General features: G+C 39.0%; 1 protein-coding gene across 5 annotated transcripts in view; it reads right to left on the bottom strand.

Moving 5' to 3' along the window:
- The window catches only part of Arhgap32 (Rho GTPase activating protein 32), a 251,435-nt gene that overhangs the window by 49,461 nt on the left and 184,974 nt on the right, over positions 1-17,000 (bottom strand). For all 5 annotated transcript variants that reach the window (XM_052755933.1, XM_052755952.1, XM_052755924.1 and 2 more), the window contains one exon: positions 11,371-11,452. In XM_052755933.1, coding sequence (XP_052611893.1) covers positions 11,371-11,452 — 82 coding nt within the window. The remainder of the gene's footprint in view (positions 1-11,370; positions 11,453-17,000) is intronic.

Below are 17,000 nucleotides of genomic sequence, written 5' to 3'. Positions count from 1 at the left end.
GATTAAAGGTGTGCGCCACCACCGCCTGGCTAGTTTCACATTCTCATATAGTAATATTTATGTTCCTTAGAGGACTATTTCATATTGTGTGCTGGGTGGTTGAAATGTTTGTGTGATATATATGTATATTTATGTGGACTGGAAGATAAGGCTGCTTGGGACCTTTTGGTCCAGTGATTGTTTTTAACATTGGGAAGCTGGAGTCATTAAAAGACAATCTGAAGGAACACAAAAAAAGCAAACTTGGCTTTTTTTCACCTGCTTTCTCACTGGTTCTCTGACTCCTCTTCCTCTCCCCTTCCTCCTACTCCCTCTCTCACAGATAAGGTGAGATAATGTGACAGATGTAGACTGTCATCAAGGAAATTATTTTTAAAAGATCAGGTGTTGATCCTAGTAATGAAATGATGACATGAAAATTTAAGAATGTATTACATAAGCTTAAGAGAAAACTGCAGAGCAGAAGGCAGAATCACCGAAGTTGAAGACAGTCGATAGAAACTATCCACAGAAAGAAATGAGAGAACACAGGCAACAGAAGAGAGTCCAAGACTGCTGAGACAGTGTCATGGGATGTAAGTAATGTGGGTAGGAAGAGAGGAGACGACAGCTGAGCACATTTCCAAACGGGAAAAAGATACCAGTAGTTCCTCCATGAACACCCAGCAGCACAAACCCAAAGACAATGTATTTCCTTCCCTTGTAGCACAACTGTAGCTTCTTCTATCAAACTATACCCTATTATTCACTGCTATTCTTTCCTTTTTGTTCTCTCTTTTTATTTTTTTTCCCCTTATGCACTATGGGTATTTGCTGTCTTGGTCAGGAAACAAAAACTCAGCTTCATTTTCATCTACACAAATTATTGAACACAGTAAGAACACTAAAAAAAAAAGCTTTAAAAGGAAAAAATTTCCTATTGCCCTTGTTGTATAATAGTATAGGGAGCTCTAAGTTTTCAGACTCAAACTATAGCTGCATCTTTCCGATTTGGCATCTACCAGTGACAGATGGCAATGTTAAAAATAAATAGAACATTCAAGTTGTTTATACTGTAGGCAAAGACAGTTTTAAAGTGTGAAACAAGCCCAGGGCTGATTGAATTTGCATCATCTCTTTCAATCTGTATTAGGAATGCACGTTTCCTTAAGCCAACTCCGAGTTGTTTTCAGAAGGTCAACCATTAGCTGTTGAAGGCATACTTGTTTTTCTACTAATGATTTAAATTAACAGTGACTTGCAATTCTACAAATATAAACCTTTCTATAAGTGATTAACTTTCTCAGTGGTAAAGGCTTCAGGGTTTATTATTACAAGAACCATTACTTTTCCTTGAAAAACATGACAAAATATGCAATTAATACAAATAATTGTGATACCAAAGTTAAACTAGGTTTTAAAAACTGAGGTTATAGGACACCTCTGATTGAAGCTACTAACATTGGGATGTAATGACTAGAAAAATTTTAGCTTCCAACAGGAAGACAGATAAAACAATGCTGAAAAAAATTACAGTATTTTTGTTATGCTCATGAAAATCCACAAAGACCTTAGCAAATTGGCTTTCAAAAAAACTCTGACACTATTTTTACAACATTCAACAAACCAGAACTAGAGGGGAAGTTCCTTAGTCTGGTAATGAACACCTATGAAACTGCACACAGATAACATCTCCCTCAATGGCCAGAGACTGAATGCATTCCCCTAGATTGTGCATAAAAAGGGTATATGTGCTTTTGACTTCTATTCAGTTTTGTGCTGGTGAGTCTCACCAAAGAAAACCATCAAGAAAATTAATAAATAAAAGCAGCATCCAAACTGGAACAGAACTAGTACTTGTACATACTATTTTTAATATAGGAAATCCCACAGAAACCATTAAAATGCTATTAGAACTGAGGTTTCTGAGTAAGAGGACAACTGGAAGCCTCTGGGTGATGTGAAAAATGAGACGCATCAATCAAAATAACAAAGAATAGATTCTAGGAACTGGAGAGACAGCACAGAGATTGAGAGTACATACTTGTCTTGCAGAGGATCCATGTTGGTTCTTAGAACCCTCATCAAGGGGCTCACAATGGTCTGTAACTCCAGATCTGGGGAATCTGACACACTCTGGGGTTATCTGCGTTTATGCGCGCGCGCATGCGCGCGCGTACACACACACACACACACACACACACACACACACACACACGAATTAAAAATAGACTCTTTTTTTTAATATTCCAAAAAGAGAAAAGTTTGGAAAACACTGGCAATCACATAGGGAGAGCTAAGACAGCTCAGAGGTGCAGAAAAAAACAAAGACGACTCATCAAAAAGAAGCAAGCAGCACATGGCTCCCACCACGTGGCCCTCTGTGTTATGGAGGGAATCAGCAACTATGCCCAAAGGAAAGCTAGGCAGCGCTGGTGATGGCTGGCAGGCCTACCCGTAGAACAAGCCCAGGAGACTAAGTGACATCTACAGCAACACTGCTTCAAACGGGTACTTGATGCTTAACAGGTCTGAAAGTACACGGACAGGCCAGACTGTACAATGTTTGCTTCCTGCACTCACAACACACTCTGGAGACAGCCCCTTACTATATCCCCCACCCCGGCGTGTGCAACCTGAGGAATCTGGGCTGAAAAAGTGGGAGATTTTGACCTGTCAGCTGCAAAGCTACATGTGGACCCTGCTACAGAAAGGGAAACTACTATGAAGTGACACGTGACACAGGCACAGCACCAGCATAGAGTGTAGGAAACGTAAACCCTTCCAATATCTTCTCCCCTGAAGACCAAGCAGCTGCTCCAACAATGCATCTTTTTAAAAACGTTGTTCATCCTTTGTCCCTCATCTTTGGTCTCATGCATTTCCTTTTTTGTTTCTATAGTTTTAGTAATATTTTGTCTTTACATTATTTTTCTTCCTCTTTTTATATGTACTGAATTCTGTTTATACCTATTTTCATCACTGCACAACCACTTGCGCAGTAATGAAATCTTCACAGCACACTCGACATTACCGTGGGCATTTTCTGTACTAGAGTGTGCAGGCAGCCAGAGGTCAATATAGAGTACCTTATTTTTTGAGAGAAGGTCTGCCACTGAACCTGCACCTCCTGGATTTCACTAAACCGACAGGCAGGGAGCCCGGGGACTGTCCTGTCGGTCTGTGCCTCCTGATTTGGGATGGCAAGCATGCACACTCTTTCACTTAAGGTCCTTGTGCTTATGAAGCCAGCAGTACTTTACCAACTGAGCCATCTCCCCGCCTCTTTGTATGTATGTATTAACATTCACCTGTGTGTGTGTACACATATGCAATCGTAAGTGCAGCCTGTAGCATGGAGATCAGAGAACAACCCATGAGAGTCAGTTCTTTCCTCCCATCCTCAGTCTTGGCGGCAAGAACCTTCAGTTGCGATGGGCGGTGGTGGCGCATGACTTTAATCTCAGCACTCAGGAGGCAGAGGCAGGCGGATCTCTGTGAGTTCAAGGCCAGTCTGGTCTGCAGAGCGAGTTCCAGGACAGGCTCCAAAGCTACACAGAGAAACCCTGTCTCAAAAAAAAAAAAAAAAAAAAAAAAAACAAACAACAAAACACCAACAACAAAAAAAGCAAAACAAAAAAAGAAACTTCTATTGCTCAATCACCTTGCTGCCGCACTCGCCAATTGCCTTCCATGTACTTCCTTATCCTATTTGGTATCCTGCTGCTGTTACAAGATCCCTCTCCTCCTCTCCCAGTGGTACTAGGAACTGAGCCTCCGGAGTCAATAGTCACTAAACACGGCTGTATCTAGCAAAGTTAGGCTTTTAAATTGGCTGAGAAATATGGACATCTCAAGAGAAGCATAAACTAAAGAATTTATGACCAACAAGCCAACCCTGTAGTAAATAATTAAAAAGAAACGACAATCCAGCCAAACAGAAAAAGTAGCCAAAAATTACAGGACTCAGCAATAGCTCTAACCACAAACGGACTTAACTCTCTATTTGAAAGGCAGTCGCTAGCTATGGGATTTTGAGAAGATCCAACTGTGAAATGTCTCCAAGAAACCCAATGGCAAAGATACCACAGACTGCAAGTGAAAGGCTGCAAGCATGTGTATCGAGCTAATCACAGCAGAGATCAAGGCAACAGAGGTAATCTGACATGTGAAGTACATTAAAACCCCAAGTAGCAGAAGATATTAAAGGCCACTAGATATTGACAAAGGGAACACAAAGATAGCATCTGTTACCATGTGTACTAAATGTCGGTGCTCCCAATGTCATCAACAAATACTGATAGGTATAGTAGGACAGAGATGCTCTAAGACAAAACAATAGGAGATTTCAGTACCCAACTCTTACGAATAATTAGATTAACCAGAGTGAAAATCAACAAATACAATTCAGAGTTAAACTGCACCACACATTAAACGGATATAACACAGAATATTCTGTTCAAAAATTACAGTCTTCTCAGAGGTTCAGGTAACAATCTCTAAAGCAGACCACATTTTAGGCCATGAGACCAATATTAGCAAATATAAATGAGCTGAGATTTCTCTTTATCTTATCTGATTATAGTGGAATACAACTAAAATTAACTTTATATATATATATATATATATAAATATAGTGTGTGTGTGTGTGTGTGTGTGTGTGTATGTGTGTGTGTGTGTGTATTCTCAAGCCACATAAGGACTTGGGATACTGAACAACATATTCTTGAATGACTAGATGGACACTAAAGAAATCAAGGAAGAAATAAAAATATTGCTAAATGAAAATGGATCTCTGGGATGCAGCAAAGACAGTTTGAAAAATCAAAGTTCATAGCTCATAGAGCTCAAATAAATAACTTAATGATGCTCTTTAAAGTCATAGGGAAATCAAGACCAAGCCAAATCCAAAACCTGCAGAGAGAACTTCAGGGAAAAATTAATGAAATGGAGACTAAGAGAGCAAAATAAATAGAAACCGAACTAAAGAGCTGTGTCTTTGAAAACAAAAAACAAAAACTGATGAACCCTTATCCAATCTAAACAAAAGGAAGAGACAGAAGACTCCTCTATAAGACATAAAAAAAGAGGGACAATAAATTCCAATGAAATTCAGATCATTAGAAAATAATTTGAAAACATATTCTGAAATAACTAGAAAATATAAATGAAAAAATTCTTCATGACACATATGACCGAGCAAAATTAAGAGACATGAACAATGTAAGAAGATCCACAACAAGCAATGATATTGAATGAAGTAGTGGTAAAGAGTCCCTCCCCATCAATCGAGGAACTGAAAAGATTCACCACTGACTTCTACCAGACTTCAAAAGAAGAGTTAACATTAGTCCTTCTCAAATTGTTCCATAAATAAAAAAGAAGGAACACTGCCAAACCCTTTTATGAATCTGAGTGTTACCTTGATATTAAAACTAGATAAAGACACAACAGAGAAAATTAACAGACCAATTCCAACAATAAATATACACATAAAAACTCTCATTGAAACATTTAAACAAATACAGAGCGCATCAAGATCAAACATCATGACCATGTTAGTTTTGCTTCATGATGCAAGGGTAGTATCCTAACTTGCTTTCTATTTCTGTGATAAAACACATGATCAAAAGCAACCTGGAGAGGAAAGGGTTTTTTTTTAACTTATAACTCCCAGGTCATGATCCATCACTAAGGAAAAGTCAGGGCAGGGATTCAAGGCAGAAACCTCAAGGAAGGAACTGCAGCAGAGGTAATGAAGGAATGCTGCTTATTGGCTTGCTCTCTGTCTTTGTTAGGGTTTCTATTGCTGTAAAGAGACACCACAACCACAGCAACTCTTATACAGAAAAACATTTAATGAGGTAGCTTACAGTTTTAGAGGTTAGTCTATTATCTTCATGGCAGGACATGGCAGCATGCAGGCAGACATGATGCTGGAGAGGAACTGAGAGTTCTACATCTAGCAGGCAACAGGAAGTGAACTGCCTCATTGTACATGGCTTGAGCATAGATGAGACCTCAACGCCTGCCTCTACAGTAACACCCTTCCTCCAAAAAAGCCACATGTCCTAACAGTGCCACTTCTTTTGGGGGGGCATTTTCTTTCAAACCACCACACTCTCCATAGATCACTAAGCTTCCCGGTTTATATAACCAAGGACCACCTGCCCACAGGCGGCTGGATCCTCCCACATCAATATTAATGAATTACCCACAGGCCAATGTGATAGAAAGGCATTTTTCTCAATTAAGGTTCCTTCTTCTCAGATGACTCTAGCTTGTATCATACTGACAAAAAACAAAACAAAAAAAAACTACCTAGCACAGATGGTTTAACAAACAAACAAAAAACCCAATATATAAATAGACTTAAGGACAAAAATTTGGCTAATCTCATTAAATGCAAAAAAAAATGTCTTTGATAAAGTTCATGAAATAATGAAAATTCTTGGAAAAAGTAAAGAATAGAAGGAAGATATCTTAACATAGTAAAGACTACATATGAGAAACCTATAGCCAATGTCACAGTAAGAGGGTAACTGACAGCATGGCCTGTACAACCCGGAACAAGACAAAGGTAACCAGTCACTCTAATTCAGTGGAGTACCTAAAGTCTTAACTAGAACAGAGGAACATGAGAAATGTACCAAAAGGATACAAAATATATATAAAAAAGGAAAAGGGTCAGTTTTTCCTATTTGCAGACAACTTAGGAGACCCTAAAGAAACCTCCAGAAGACTCTTCGATCTATTAAACACTTTTAACCAGGTAGAAAGATACGTATTCAACACACAAAAATCAGTAGCCTTTCTACACACCAACAAGGAACATGAGGAGAAAGGGGGACGGGGCGGGGTGGGGGGGGGGGGAGAATTTAACATAGCTTAAAAAATAAAGTAACTACCTAAGAATAAACCTAAGCAAAGAGGCGAACTTTAAGAAACAAAAGAAAAAAAAAAAGAAAAAGAACACTAGAAGATGGAAAAACTTCCCATGATTCTTGATTGGAAGAATTAACATGGTGAAAATGGCTATATTACCAAAAGTTATCTACACAGTTCATGTAATCCCCAGTAATATTCCAACAACGTTCTTTACAGAACTGAAAAAAAAAGAGCCCTAAAATTTATATGGAAGCATAAGATCCCTGAAGAGCGACAGTGACCCTAAGCAGGAAAAGCAATGGTAATAGCATCAAAAGAACTAATCTGAAATTATACTACAGCGCCCAAACAACATGGCATGCTACTGAGTGTCTCTCTCTCTCTCTGTCTCTCTCTCTGTCTCTCTCTCTGCCCCTGCCCTCTCTGTCTATCTCTGTGTACCCCCTCAAGAGTTCAGAGTAGAATGGAATGTCTAGAAATAAACCATGTAACTTCAGCCACTTAATGTTTTTCAAAGGTGTCAGATGCATGCATAGGATTCAAGAAATCATTTGAGGAAAGTAGATAACCACATGTAGAAGAATGAAACCAGATCCCCCTCTCTCATACTGTACAAAAATTAGTTCAAAATTTACCAAAATTTAATACATGTCCTGAAACTTAATATAAGATTTGAAATTCTGAAACTGCTAGAGGAGAACATACAAAACCACTTCAAGATATAGACATATGAAAGGACTTTCTGAAAAAGCCTCTAATAGTTCAGGAAATAACTTCGAGAACTGACAAACTGCAGGTGCATGAAACTAAAAAAACCCCTGCACAGAAAGCAATTAGCAGTGTGAAGAGATGGTATACAAATGGGATAAAATCTTGGTCAACTGAACATCTCAGAAGAGGTTAATATCTAGAGTCTATAAAGATTTTCCCACAAATCAATCAATCAATAAACTGGCAAGTTAACTGAACAGACAGTTCTTAAAAATACAAATGGCCAATAAACATATAATCACCTAGGTGATTCAAATATAGAAATATGCATAAGGGCATATTTGTGGGGATGTTTCTAGAGAGACTTAACAGAGAAAAACTTACTCTGAATGTGGATTGTACTGTCTCATAGACTGAATTCCCAGACTGAATAAGAAGGGGAAAGGAGGAAGGAGCCAGCAGTATTCATCTCCCTACTTCCTGACTGTGCTGACTAGTTCTATGTCAACTTGACATAAGCTAAAGTCACCTAAGAGGAGGAAACCTCAATTAAATAAATGTCTCCAGAAGATGGGCTGTAAACAAAATGTAAACAAGGAGGTCATTTTCTTAATTAGTGACTGATGAAAGAGAGAGCTCAGGCCATTGAGGGTGGTACCATCCCCGGAGTGGTGGCCCTGGGTTCTATAAGCAAGCAAGGTGAGCAAGTCACGAGGAACAACCCAGTAAGCAGCATCCCTCCATGGCCTCTGCATCAGCGCCTGTCACCAGGTTCAAGCCCTGCTTGAGTGCCTGTCCTGACGTCCTTCAATGATGACAATGATGCAGAAGTATAAGCCCAGTCACTCTTTCTTCCCCAAGTTGCTTTGGTCACGGTGTTTTATCACAGCAGTAGGAACCCAAACTAAGACACTGAGGACATAATGTGGCCAACTGTCTCATATTCCCATTGCCAGGCTTTTCCTATTGTGTTCCTTCCAATCATATGTCAACACAAGGCCCTCATTCTTAAGTTGCTTTCGTCAGGCATTTTGACAGAACAATGAGAAAAATAATTAACACACCACCCTTGGACACATACCCAGAGGAAGTTATGTCAGCAAATCACAAACACTTGCACATTCATCTTTACTGTTGTAGTATTCACAACAGCCAGAATATGGGACCAGGCTAGATGTCCATCAACAGATGAGTATTTTTTTTAATGTGGTACATACACACATCAGCCGTAAAGGAGATTGCTCCCAGGTGTGTCAAGTTGACAACTGAGATTAGCCATCACATACATTACAGGAAAATGGACGAAACTGAAACTGGAGTCATTGTGTAAAGCAAAAAAAAGGAAGCTCAGAAAGACAACTATCATATCTCCTCTCACAAGTCCAATCCAGATTGACATATGTACACTGTGATATGGAGTGGGGAAGTAACTATGAGTGAGGGAGGAAAATACCTGAAGATAGGGAAGAACAAGAGAGGGTAACAGGCAAGAAGAAAACCCAATCTACACATGCATTTTGTCATGTGAAATCTAAAAGGACAGAATATTGTCTGATCTCTTTCATATGCACAATCTAGATATCAGGAAAGCAGACATCTATTTGGGGGGGGACCATTGAGAAGGGAGAGTAGGAATAGGTAAAGGTAGCTGTGGGCAAATATGAGCAATGTATAGTAGGGTATATGTGTCATTAGGAAGCCCATTATTTTTACATTAATTAAAAAACCCCTTTGTACCAGAAAGATGAAAATATGTCAAAAACTTGCATGTGATTGTTTAGAACAGCCAGAAATACAAACTACTCCACATGAATAGGCAAATATCATTAAGTTATAGCTACATTAGAGCACGGGAAGCCTTGAAAACATTATGCACAGTGCAGGAAACCAGCTACAAAAGATAAAATGTCCAAATAGAAAGAGTAGACTGGGTCAGAGGAGTAAGGCAGAAGAGGGTTTTCAATGCCTGCTAATTCACTCAGGATTTCTTTTGGGGGTAATAAAAACGTTCTATATTGGCTTTACAAGTGTGAGGACACTGAAGACTATGAATTATATATTTTATTTTATACATATAATATAAAAGTTTTGTTTGTGTATATGTGTGTACTGTCTGTCTAGGTTTGTGTACCAGAGTATGAGTATGGAGGTCACAGGACATCTTTGTGGAGTCAGTTTTGCTCCTTCCATTTTCATGTGAGTTCTAGGGATAAATTCAGGTTGCAGGGCTTGAGTGACAAGCATCTTTACCTGCTGAGCCATTTTGCCAGCCCTGAATTATGTATTTTAAAAGAGTTAACTTCATGGTATGTAAATTATATTTAAAAATGAAAATGTCTTTTACATAACTAATGCCATACTGTAAAAGAAACCTATAATCACCAAAGTTACTAATAAACATTTATCAATCAAACACCCCAAATAGACAAAATTGCTTGAAAATGACAAGAGAATCCTGGCTTAAGTAAAATTGCAGACAACACTATTTTGAACAATTTTCTTTAGTGAGAAATATAGTTAGTCTCCCTAAAATAAATGCCTATGAGAGAAACTGAAACAATGCCCCCTAACCTGTGAAGAGAGACACTGGAAGGCTGTCCCACTGAGCTTTTCTCGCATGCTCGACACAAACATTGCCTGATGCATGCTGAGAAGACGTGGGAGAACACTTAACAGAAAAGAATAACCTTTGCTTTTCCTGCTTCTCAAGTATGGGTTCTAAATCCAAGAGTACTTGAGGAAAAACAGTTCCAATGAATTTGGGGGCCCAGAAATTTCTTCTTCTCTCATTAGGATGGAGGGAAAGAGCAGAAGAAATGTAAGATAACCAGGAAAAGTACATTTCACTACATTGTTCTTATTTTTCTTTTTAAAATTTTATGTCAAGGCATGTAGTTTACACCTCTAATCCTCAGGAGGCAGAGTCAGGAAGATTGCAGGCAAACTGCCCTACACAGTAGGACTATTTCTTAAAAAAATAAAAATAAAATGCTTATCAAATCAAGCATCCTTGCACTAGGATTTCAGCAGAATCTTGTCCGGATGAAACCACTTGAATAAATTTAAAAATTTCCCATTCTCTTTATTACTTAAATCCTCTGTAATATTGCTTTGCTTCCTTATAAGCTATTACACATACTTATATACTAGAAAAAACTAGAAATGCTGTTTAAAACAGTTTTTTATGCCCATATGTACAGATAAAATACATGTTCTTTGCAACTTTTAACTTTCAACTAATCATACCACCCAGATTAGGTAAGTCTGTCATTCTGTCTGTTTCTTTCCTCCACTGTGTGTGTGTGTGTGTGTGTGTGTGTGTGTGTGTGTGTGTGTGTGTGTGTATGGCTTGAAAAGGGGTCTCATATAATTAGGCTGAACTCAAATTCACAACATAGTTGAGTCTAGTCTTGAACTCCTGATTGTCCTGCCTCTAACTCCCACATAATGGGACTATAAACAAAAGTCACCACAGGTGGCTTCCAATGTCACTTCTCTAACTTGTACTCACCTTATCCATCAGTACCTAGCCTCCTACTATGTAATTAGAAGAGCAAATAATGACGCTTGCACAACCCACAGTTCATTAAAATTGCAAAAAAAAAGGGAATGCACATAATTCTTGGTGAATTGCTCTACAAAAAAGGCATTTAAAAATCAAAACCACATAAAACATGTATTGTATCAATAAATGCAAAGAACAGCAAAGCAAGCAAAACACTTTCTTGAAATACACCATATGTTATCTGCAACCAGCTGGCCACAATCACATGATGGAGAAGGTGCACTCACCTGGTTTTGGCACTGAGTTGGTCACTGACTGGGGAACTTTCTGGTTAATTAACTCGACACAATGACCAGGGAAGAGTCCCACCTAAAGAAAAGCAACAAAGAAAGGATTCCAAACCAGCAAATAGACCAGTGTGTGAACACTGCCAACTCAGTTCCAATAATGGTCTCCACAGCCCCTCCCAAATGATTCTAATAGTCCAGGTCTCTGAATACCAGATGACAGTTACACAAGCAAATAATAAAACAGTCTGTTGCTATGAACATATGAAACTACATGTGGTTTTCTGTTCAAATATCTAGGTCTGCTTTGTTACAGTTTTAAATTTCCTAAAATTCTTTCATACCAACCAAAGTATCTAATCAGACTACAAGCCAAACATCGAATAGGTAAAATTATAACTAGTTAATAATTTACTTTGCTGAAATCTTAACCTAGTTGTATTGATACCTCTACAGTCAACAGTTAGGTTGATTTAAAAAAAAAAGACTAACACCAAGCCATCATTCAAATTGTTTTCTATCTTCTTCACTCTCCTGCAGGTTTCATTTAAAACTAACACAATGAAGATAGGATCCTGAAATAAAGATTCACTTAAAATGACAGTACCCACTGCTGCTAAGGAATCACAGTGCAGGAAAGAGGGAACAGGAAAAAGAGAAAGGCCCTTCCATCCAGTGCAACAGACAGTGGCTTTGCAGAGCACACCATACTGCCCTTACATCCGAGCTGCCTGCAGGGCCTTAAGTGAAATCCCAACAAGGTGTATCTGAAAAATACTGAGTTCCAGGCACTCAGAGGTATGATGTGACCAAGAAAATGACTACAGAGATAAACACCCTAGAGAAAATGTATAAAGAAAAATCTTTACCAATATTTATAGATGTTTCCTCAGATAGGGATATAAATAGGACACCATGCAGCAGATGTTAAAAGACGAAACATGAAAACTCCATCACCCTGCATCTCCCTTTGTTGACAGATTGGGGAAGAATGGGACTGCCTTCCAAGAGTATGACTCACGATGTTCTGAGCTGTATAGTTTCCATCTGTGTGGGGTTACTTTCACAGACTCATCTGCTACATTCTTATTTCAATTTCTGGATCAATACTCTATGATACTTCTTAAAATTACAAAGACATAATCACATAGAAAGTTGAAAAGGAGTTGTTAATAGAGTATGGGTTTTGTCTAAAAACTGTGAATTAGGGATTATTAAAGCCATGTCTTACAAAATGATGCATTAAAAATGTTTTAGTAGTAAAATTCTTTTAACATACATATTCAACTTCCTATTTCTCCAAGCAAGTAAAATCCTTCCAAGATTGGTTGGACTGAGTAAAAATCAACTTGAAAAATCCTCATTTTTTAAAAAAAATTACGTATTCTGCAAGAGGATATATGGCACTCTGGCTAACAGGGCAGCCTCAAAAGCCAAGAGGACTAGGCCAATCCTGAATTTGCTACTTGTTAGGTTAGATAAGCAACTTGGCCTCTCTGTAATTCAGTTACCCTCTCCAAACACAATAATAATAATACTTATCTCATACGGGTGTATACGGGGATTAAACAGATTAGTTTAACTCGATTGTATGTAGTAATCACTTGTCAAATGCTATGTTATTATCCCAGTATGCTGGCTACTGAAGACTTCAGGGCTCTCGCTCCTCCACCAGATGAATAGGACATTATACCATCTCTTCTCTGTGTGTACATAAGCTAAGTTACTCTCAAATGTTATTCCTCCCATAACAGCTTAATTCAGTTCAATTCATAAACACCTGAAATTTGCCATTAAGACCAGATGGGAAAAGCAGTTCACCCACATTCCAGGCTCTGGGCACTGAGTAAACAGCTTAGTTTTCCAACTTGTGAATGAGCAATCTCACCACTCACACTTCAAGAGTTTAAGTAAAAATACCTAGCCTTGCAGGGGGTGGTAGTGTATGCCTTTAATCCCAGCACTCGGGAGGCAGAGGCAGGCAGATATATATCCATCCATCCCTAGCCTAGTTCTTGAACTCAGGTGTTATCTGAAACTCAGCAAATAACAAGTTCCCCATCACTTCCCTACAAAAACTGCTCAAAGCTTGATGAGTTTCTTTCAGGGGTCCATGTCATCACATATTCTATTTTTATCTTTTAAGATTGTCTCAATGTACTATTAAGGTATATGGGAATGCAATGTCATGCTATTCTCCTGTCTCTCCTTGTGCTTACAGGCACCTCAGCCATCACCTGACCACAACGAAAGTCCTAGAGAATCTCAGAGGCCTTTGCCTACCATCATTAAGCTGTTGACTCAAATGCAGACATCATCTACCTTTTCTCATGAATTCTTTTCCTTAAAGTCAAAAGCATTCCTAATGGTGAAGGGATCTTGACAGACAATTGTATATATTTGTAGAAAGCAAGCAGATTCTATGTTCCTATTATAAATGATCCATCATAAACAAATGAAATTGTATTCTGTTGAAAGTATTATTCACTGATGTAACTAACCTGAAATAGTTAATGAACACTGATACTTATCAGATGAATGTTAACTACTCCAGCACATACGAAGGATTCTAAACCACTCCAAGTGTTAAGTAGTGCACATGTCTAGAGCTCTGGCAATAGGACCTACTTGCTGTGACATCTAGTTTTTTATCTTATTCTTTCTGCATCAGTGTTGGGAATAAGAGAAGCAGTCCTATCAATCATCCGGGGTCAAATGAGATTCAGCTTTGGGAGAAGATGGCAGAGAGACAACAAAGAAGACATTGGAAGAGAGAAAAGACTGATTTTGAGGAAACGCTGGGACAGAGTAAGGAGGGGCTCACAGAAGGGGTGAGGAACATTACTTCAGTAGTTTCCCTCTAAGTATCTTCAATGAAGTGAGATGTCAGAGAAGGTATTAAACCTGGGAATGTGCTGGTGTTTATTAACAGACCCCAATGAAGAAAATGGCTTTTGATTTATGGCATTCGCTAGTGTTTGTGGCATAAGCACCCCACCATAGTTGGTTCTAAAGTGCCAATGGGGCAGAAGATTGAAAAGTGATGCAGAGTAGCACTTGGTGATATAATATTTGTATCATACAAACCCATGAGAAGAATAGAATGTCAAGATCAGGAATAATGGAATATAATAGACCAGTCACAAAACACTGCATTTTAGTACAATTCATGTATTGTAAACTTACATCCTTCAATTTTTAGCAATGGTTCCACCTAGTAACTACACTAACTCAGAGAGTTACAAGTGACTCCAGTTCACCCCTAATCTGTAGCTATCTGTTGGGGCCTGCACCTGTGCACCACTGGTAGCTTTAGAATCTATTCCAGCAGGTTGGCAAGTTAGCTCAGCCTCAGACTCTTCTAAAAACACAGAGAGTTGTGATGGGCCAGGCTGTGGCCTATCTTGAGAACATGTAAGTTAATTAGAGAGTCCGGTTTAGCTTCAACAATGAGCATACTAAAAATATTTTGATGCAAATTAAAGAAAATGTTAGGTAAAAAAGAAATGAGATATAAATAGCCTGGAGCTTTGGTACAAGTAGGAATAGAAAAGAATCCCTGTGCAACAAGGAGGCTTTCTCCTAATACTGTCTCTGAAGCACTCAGCCAAAAGCTAAAAAGGAATTTCAACGTGAGAGCAGCATGCAGATCATGACTTTCACAAACTTTTTCAGTTTAATTTATGGCTAGGGAAACTCAGGGGTTATCAGATGAGCAAAGCTAAGCTTAGCAAAGATCTGCTACTGCTCAGTCTCACCACAAATTTTTCTATGGAAGTTATTTAGCCTCAGAAAGCGAAAACTCCACTATTTCATTTACTGATCAAAACTTCCTGCCCCCTAAATCTTTAGTGTTTATATTCCACAACTGATGCTGAAATTCGAGGACTTCTAACCTTTTCATGCCTATTGTCCCCCCCTTGGGTAACTATGTCTCAACTTTTTTCCTAATCAGTATGGACACCTTGTTGACCATGTGAACATTTAAACCAATGCCCTCAGCTTCCTTGCATATTAGTCTTGTACCAAACCAAATTTAGCAACACCCCAAAGTAAACTAAACCTTTTCTATATCTGCACATCCTATTTCTGAAGAAAACCACATAACTGAGGATATTCAAACTAGTACAACCTCATAGAAATGCAAATTATTTTCCCCTTTCCACAACCATTCTACTCTGTTTTAGACCGATCCCAGTCTGACCTCCAGGCCCTTTCCAACACCATCTCATACAAGCGCATGATGTCAATAAGTCTAATGTCAAGTAGGTTATGCTGTCAATTAGTCTAAGATTTTAAAACTAGATCTAATTCTCTGTTCCCAGTGAGCTGTTAGAAGTAGAAAACAGTACTTTTCAAAAATAAAGAGAAAGAGACAAACAGAACAGAACAAAACAAAACAGGCAAAGGCTCTTACAGCCAAGGGTCTGAAAGCTGGAATGTCAGTCCTCACTTCCTTCGTCTTGTTTCTGTTTGCACTGACTGGTTGTGAGCAGTTCCTGCATGGGTTCTTTACGCATTTCTTTTTTCTTTTTTTCCCCCCGAGACAGGGTTTCTCCGTGTAGCTTTGCACCTTTCCTGGAACTCACTTGGTAGCCCAGGCTGGCCTCGAACTCACAGAGATCCACCTGGTTCTGCCTCCCGAGTGCTGGGATTAAAGGCGTGCGCCACCACCGCCTGGCTCTTTATGCATTTCTACCTGAGTCTCTCTCTCTCCCTACACTCTTCATCTCCCACAAAAGCACACTGCACTGTCTTCTGAAATGTCCACTCCCTAATTTCCATCAGAAAAAAAAAAAAAAGCTTTACACCCTGACAGATGAGTTTGAGATTCAGAGATAAGGTCAGAGATTGGGATGTCAATCTGGGAGTTGACAGAAACATGCTATTTAAAACCCAGAGCAAAGAGAATGAGAAGGCAAGTCTCCCCAAAATGTAGAGGTCAAATGGTAGAGCACTCCGTGGTCAAGGCAACAGAAAAAAAAATACAAAGCCAGAACTTGCAAAGTGCTGTGCCAAGTCGGTCAAGAGAGATGTCAAGAGGACAGCAGTCTGATAGCGATGAAGCCTAGCTATGAGGACTAAGAAGACGCGTATACTTGTTTCTGCATTCAGCCAGAGGCCACAAGTGCTGTCACAGATGCAGGGTTTAGGAGTACACTTACGATAGATGACTGTCGAAGACAACTAGAGTCTACCTCCTCAGAACACAAAGAACACTGAGCTGAAGACAACTGAAATACAGGGCAGCCCCGTCTTCCCTCTGATTGCCTAACGCTCAGCTTCTTAAAACAAAGGTTGCACAAGTGGGGATCATAAACATTTGGCACTAGTAAAACATTTCTGTACACAAAATCACCAAAAGTAAATAAAAATCAAACATGAATGTACCCAAGCTGTCTGTGTAGCTTTGGTGTGGGCTCTGAGCACACACCACTCACACTTGTATTGCACATGCCACCATACCATGCAGTGCCCATGAACACTGCCTGAAATGGCCTTGGCTTAGATGTGAGACTACTGGATGTTAGGAGTTACAGTGACTTTACTGTATATGCAAATTTTCTGCTCTTACAGAAACAATAATGGTTGAAAACAAAGACTTTCAATATTTTCTTGCCATCATTCTT

Source organism: Peromyscus californicus, unplaced genomic scaffold, assembly GCF_007827085.1.
Source record: "Peromyscus californicus insignis strain IS unplaced genomic scaffold, ASM782708v3 Scaffold_11__1_contigs__length_118956290, whole genome shotgun sequence".
In the NCBI taxonomy this organism is placed as follows: Eukaryota; Metazoa; Chordata; class Mammalia; order Rodentia; family Cricetidae; genus Peromyscus; species Peromyscus californicus.
Note: the sequence above shows the minus strand (reverse complement) of the source record. Positions and strands in the feature narration are given on the sequence as shown.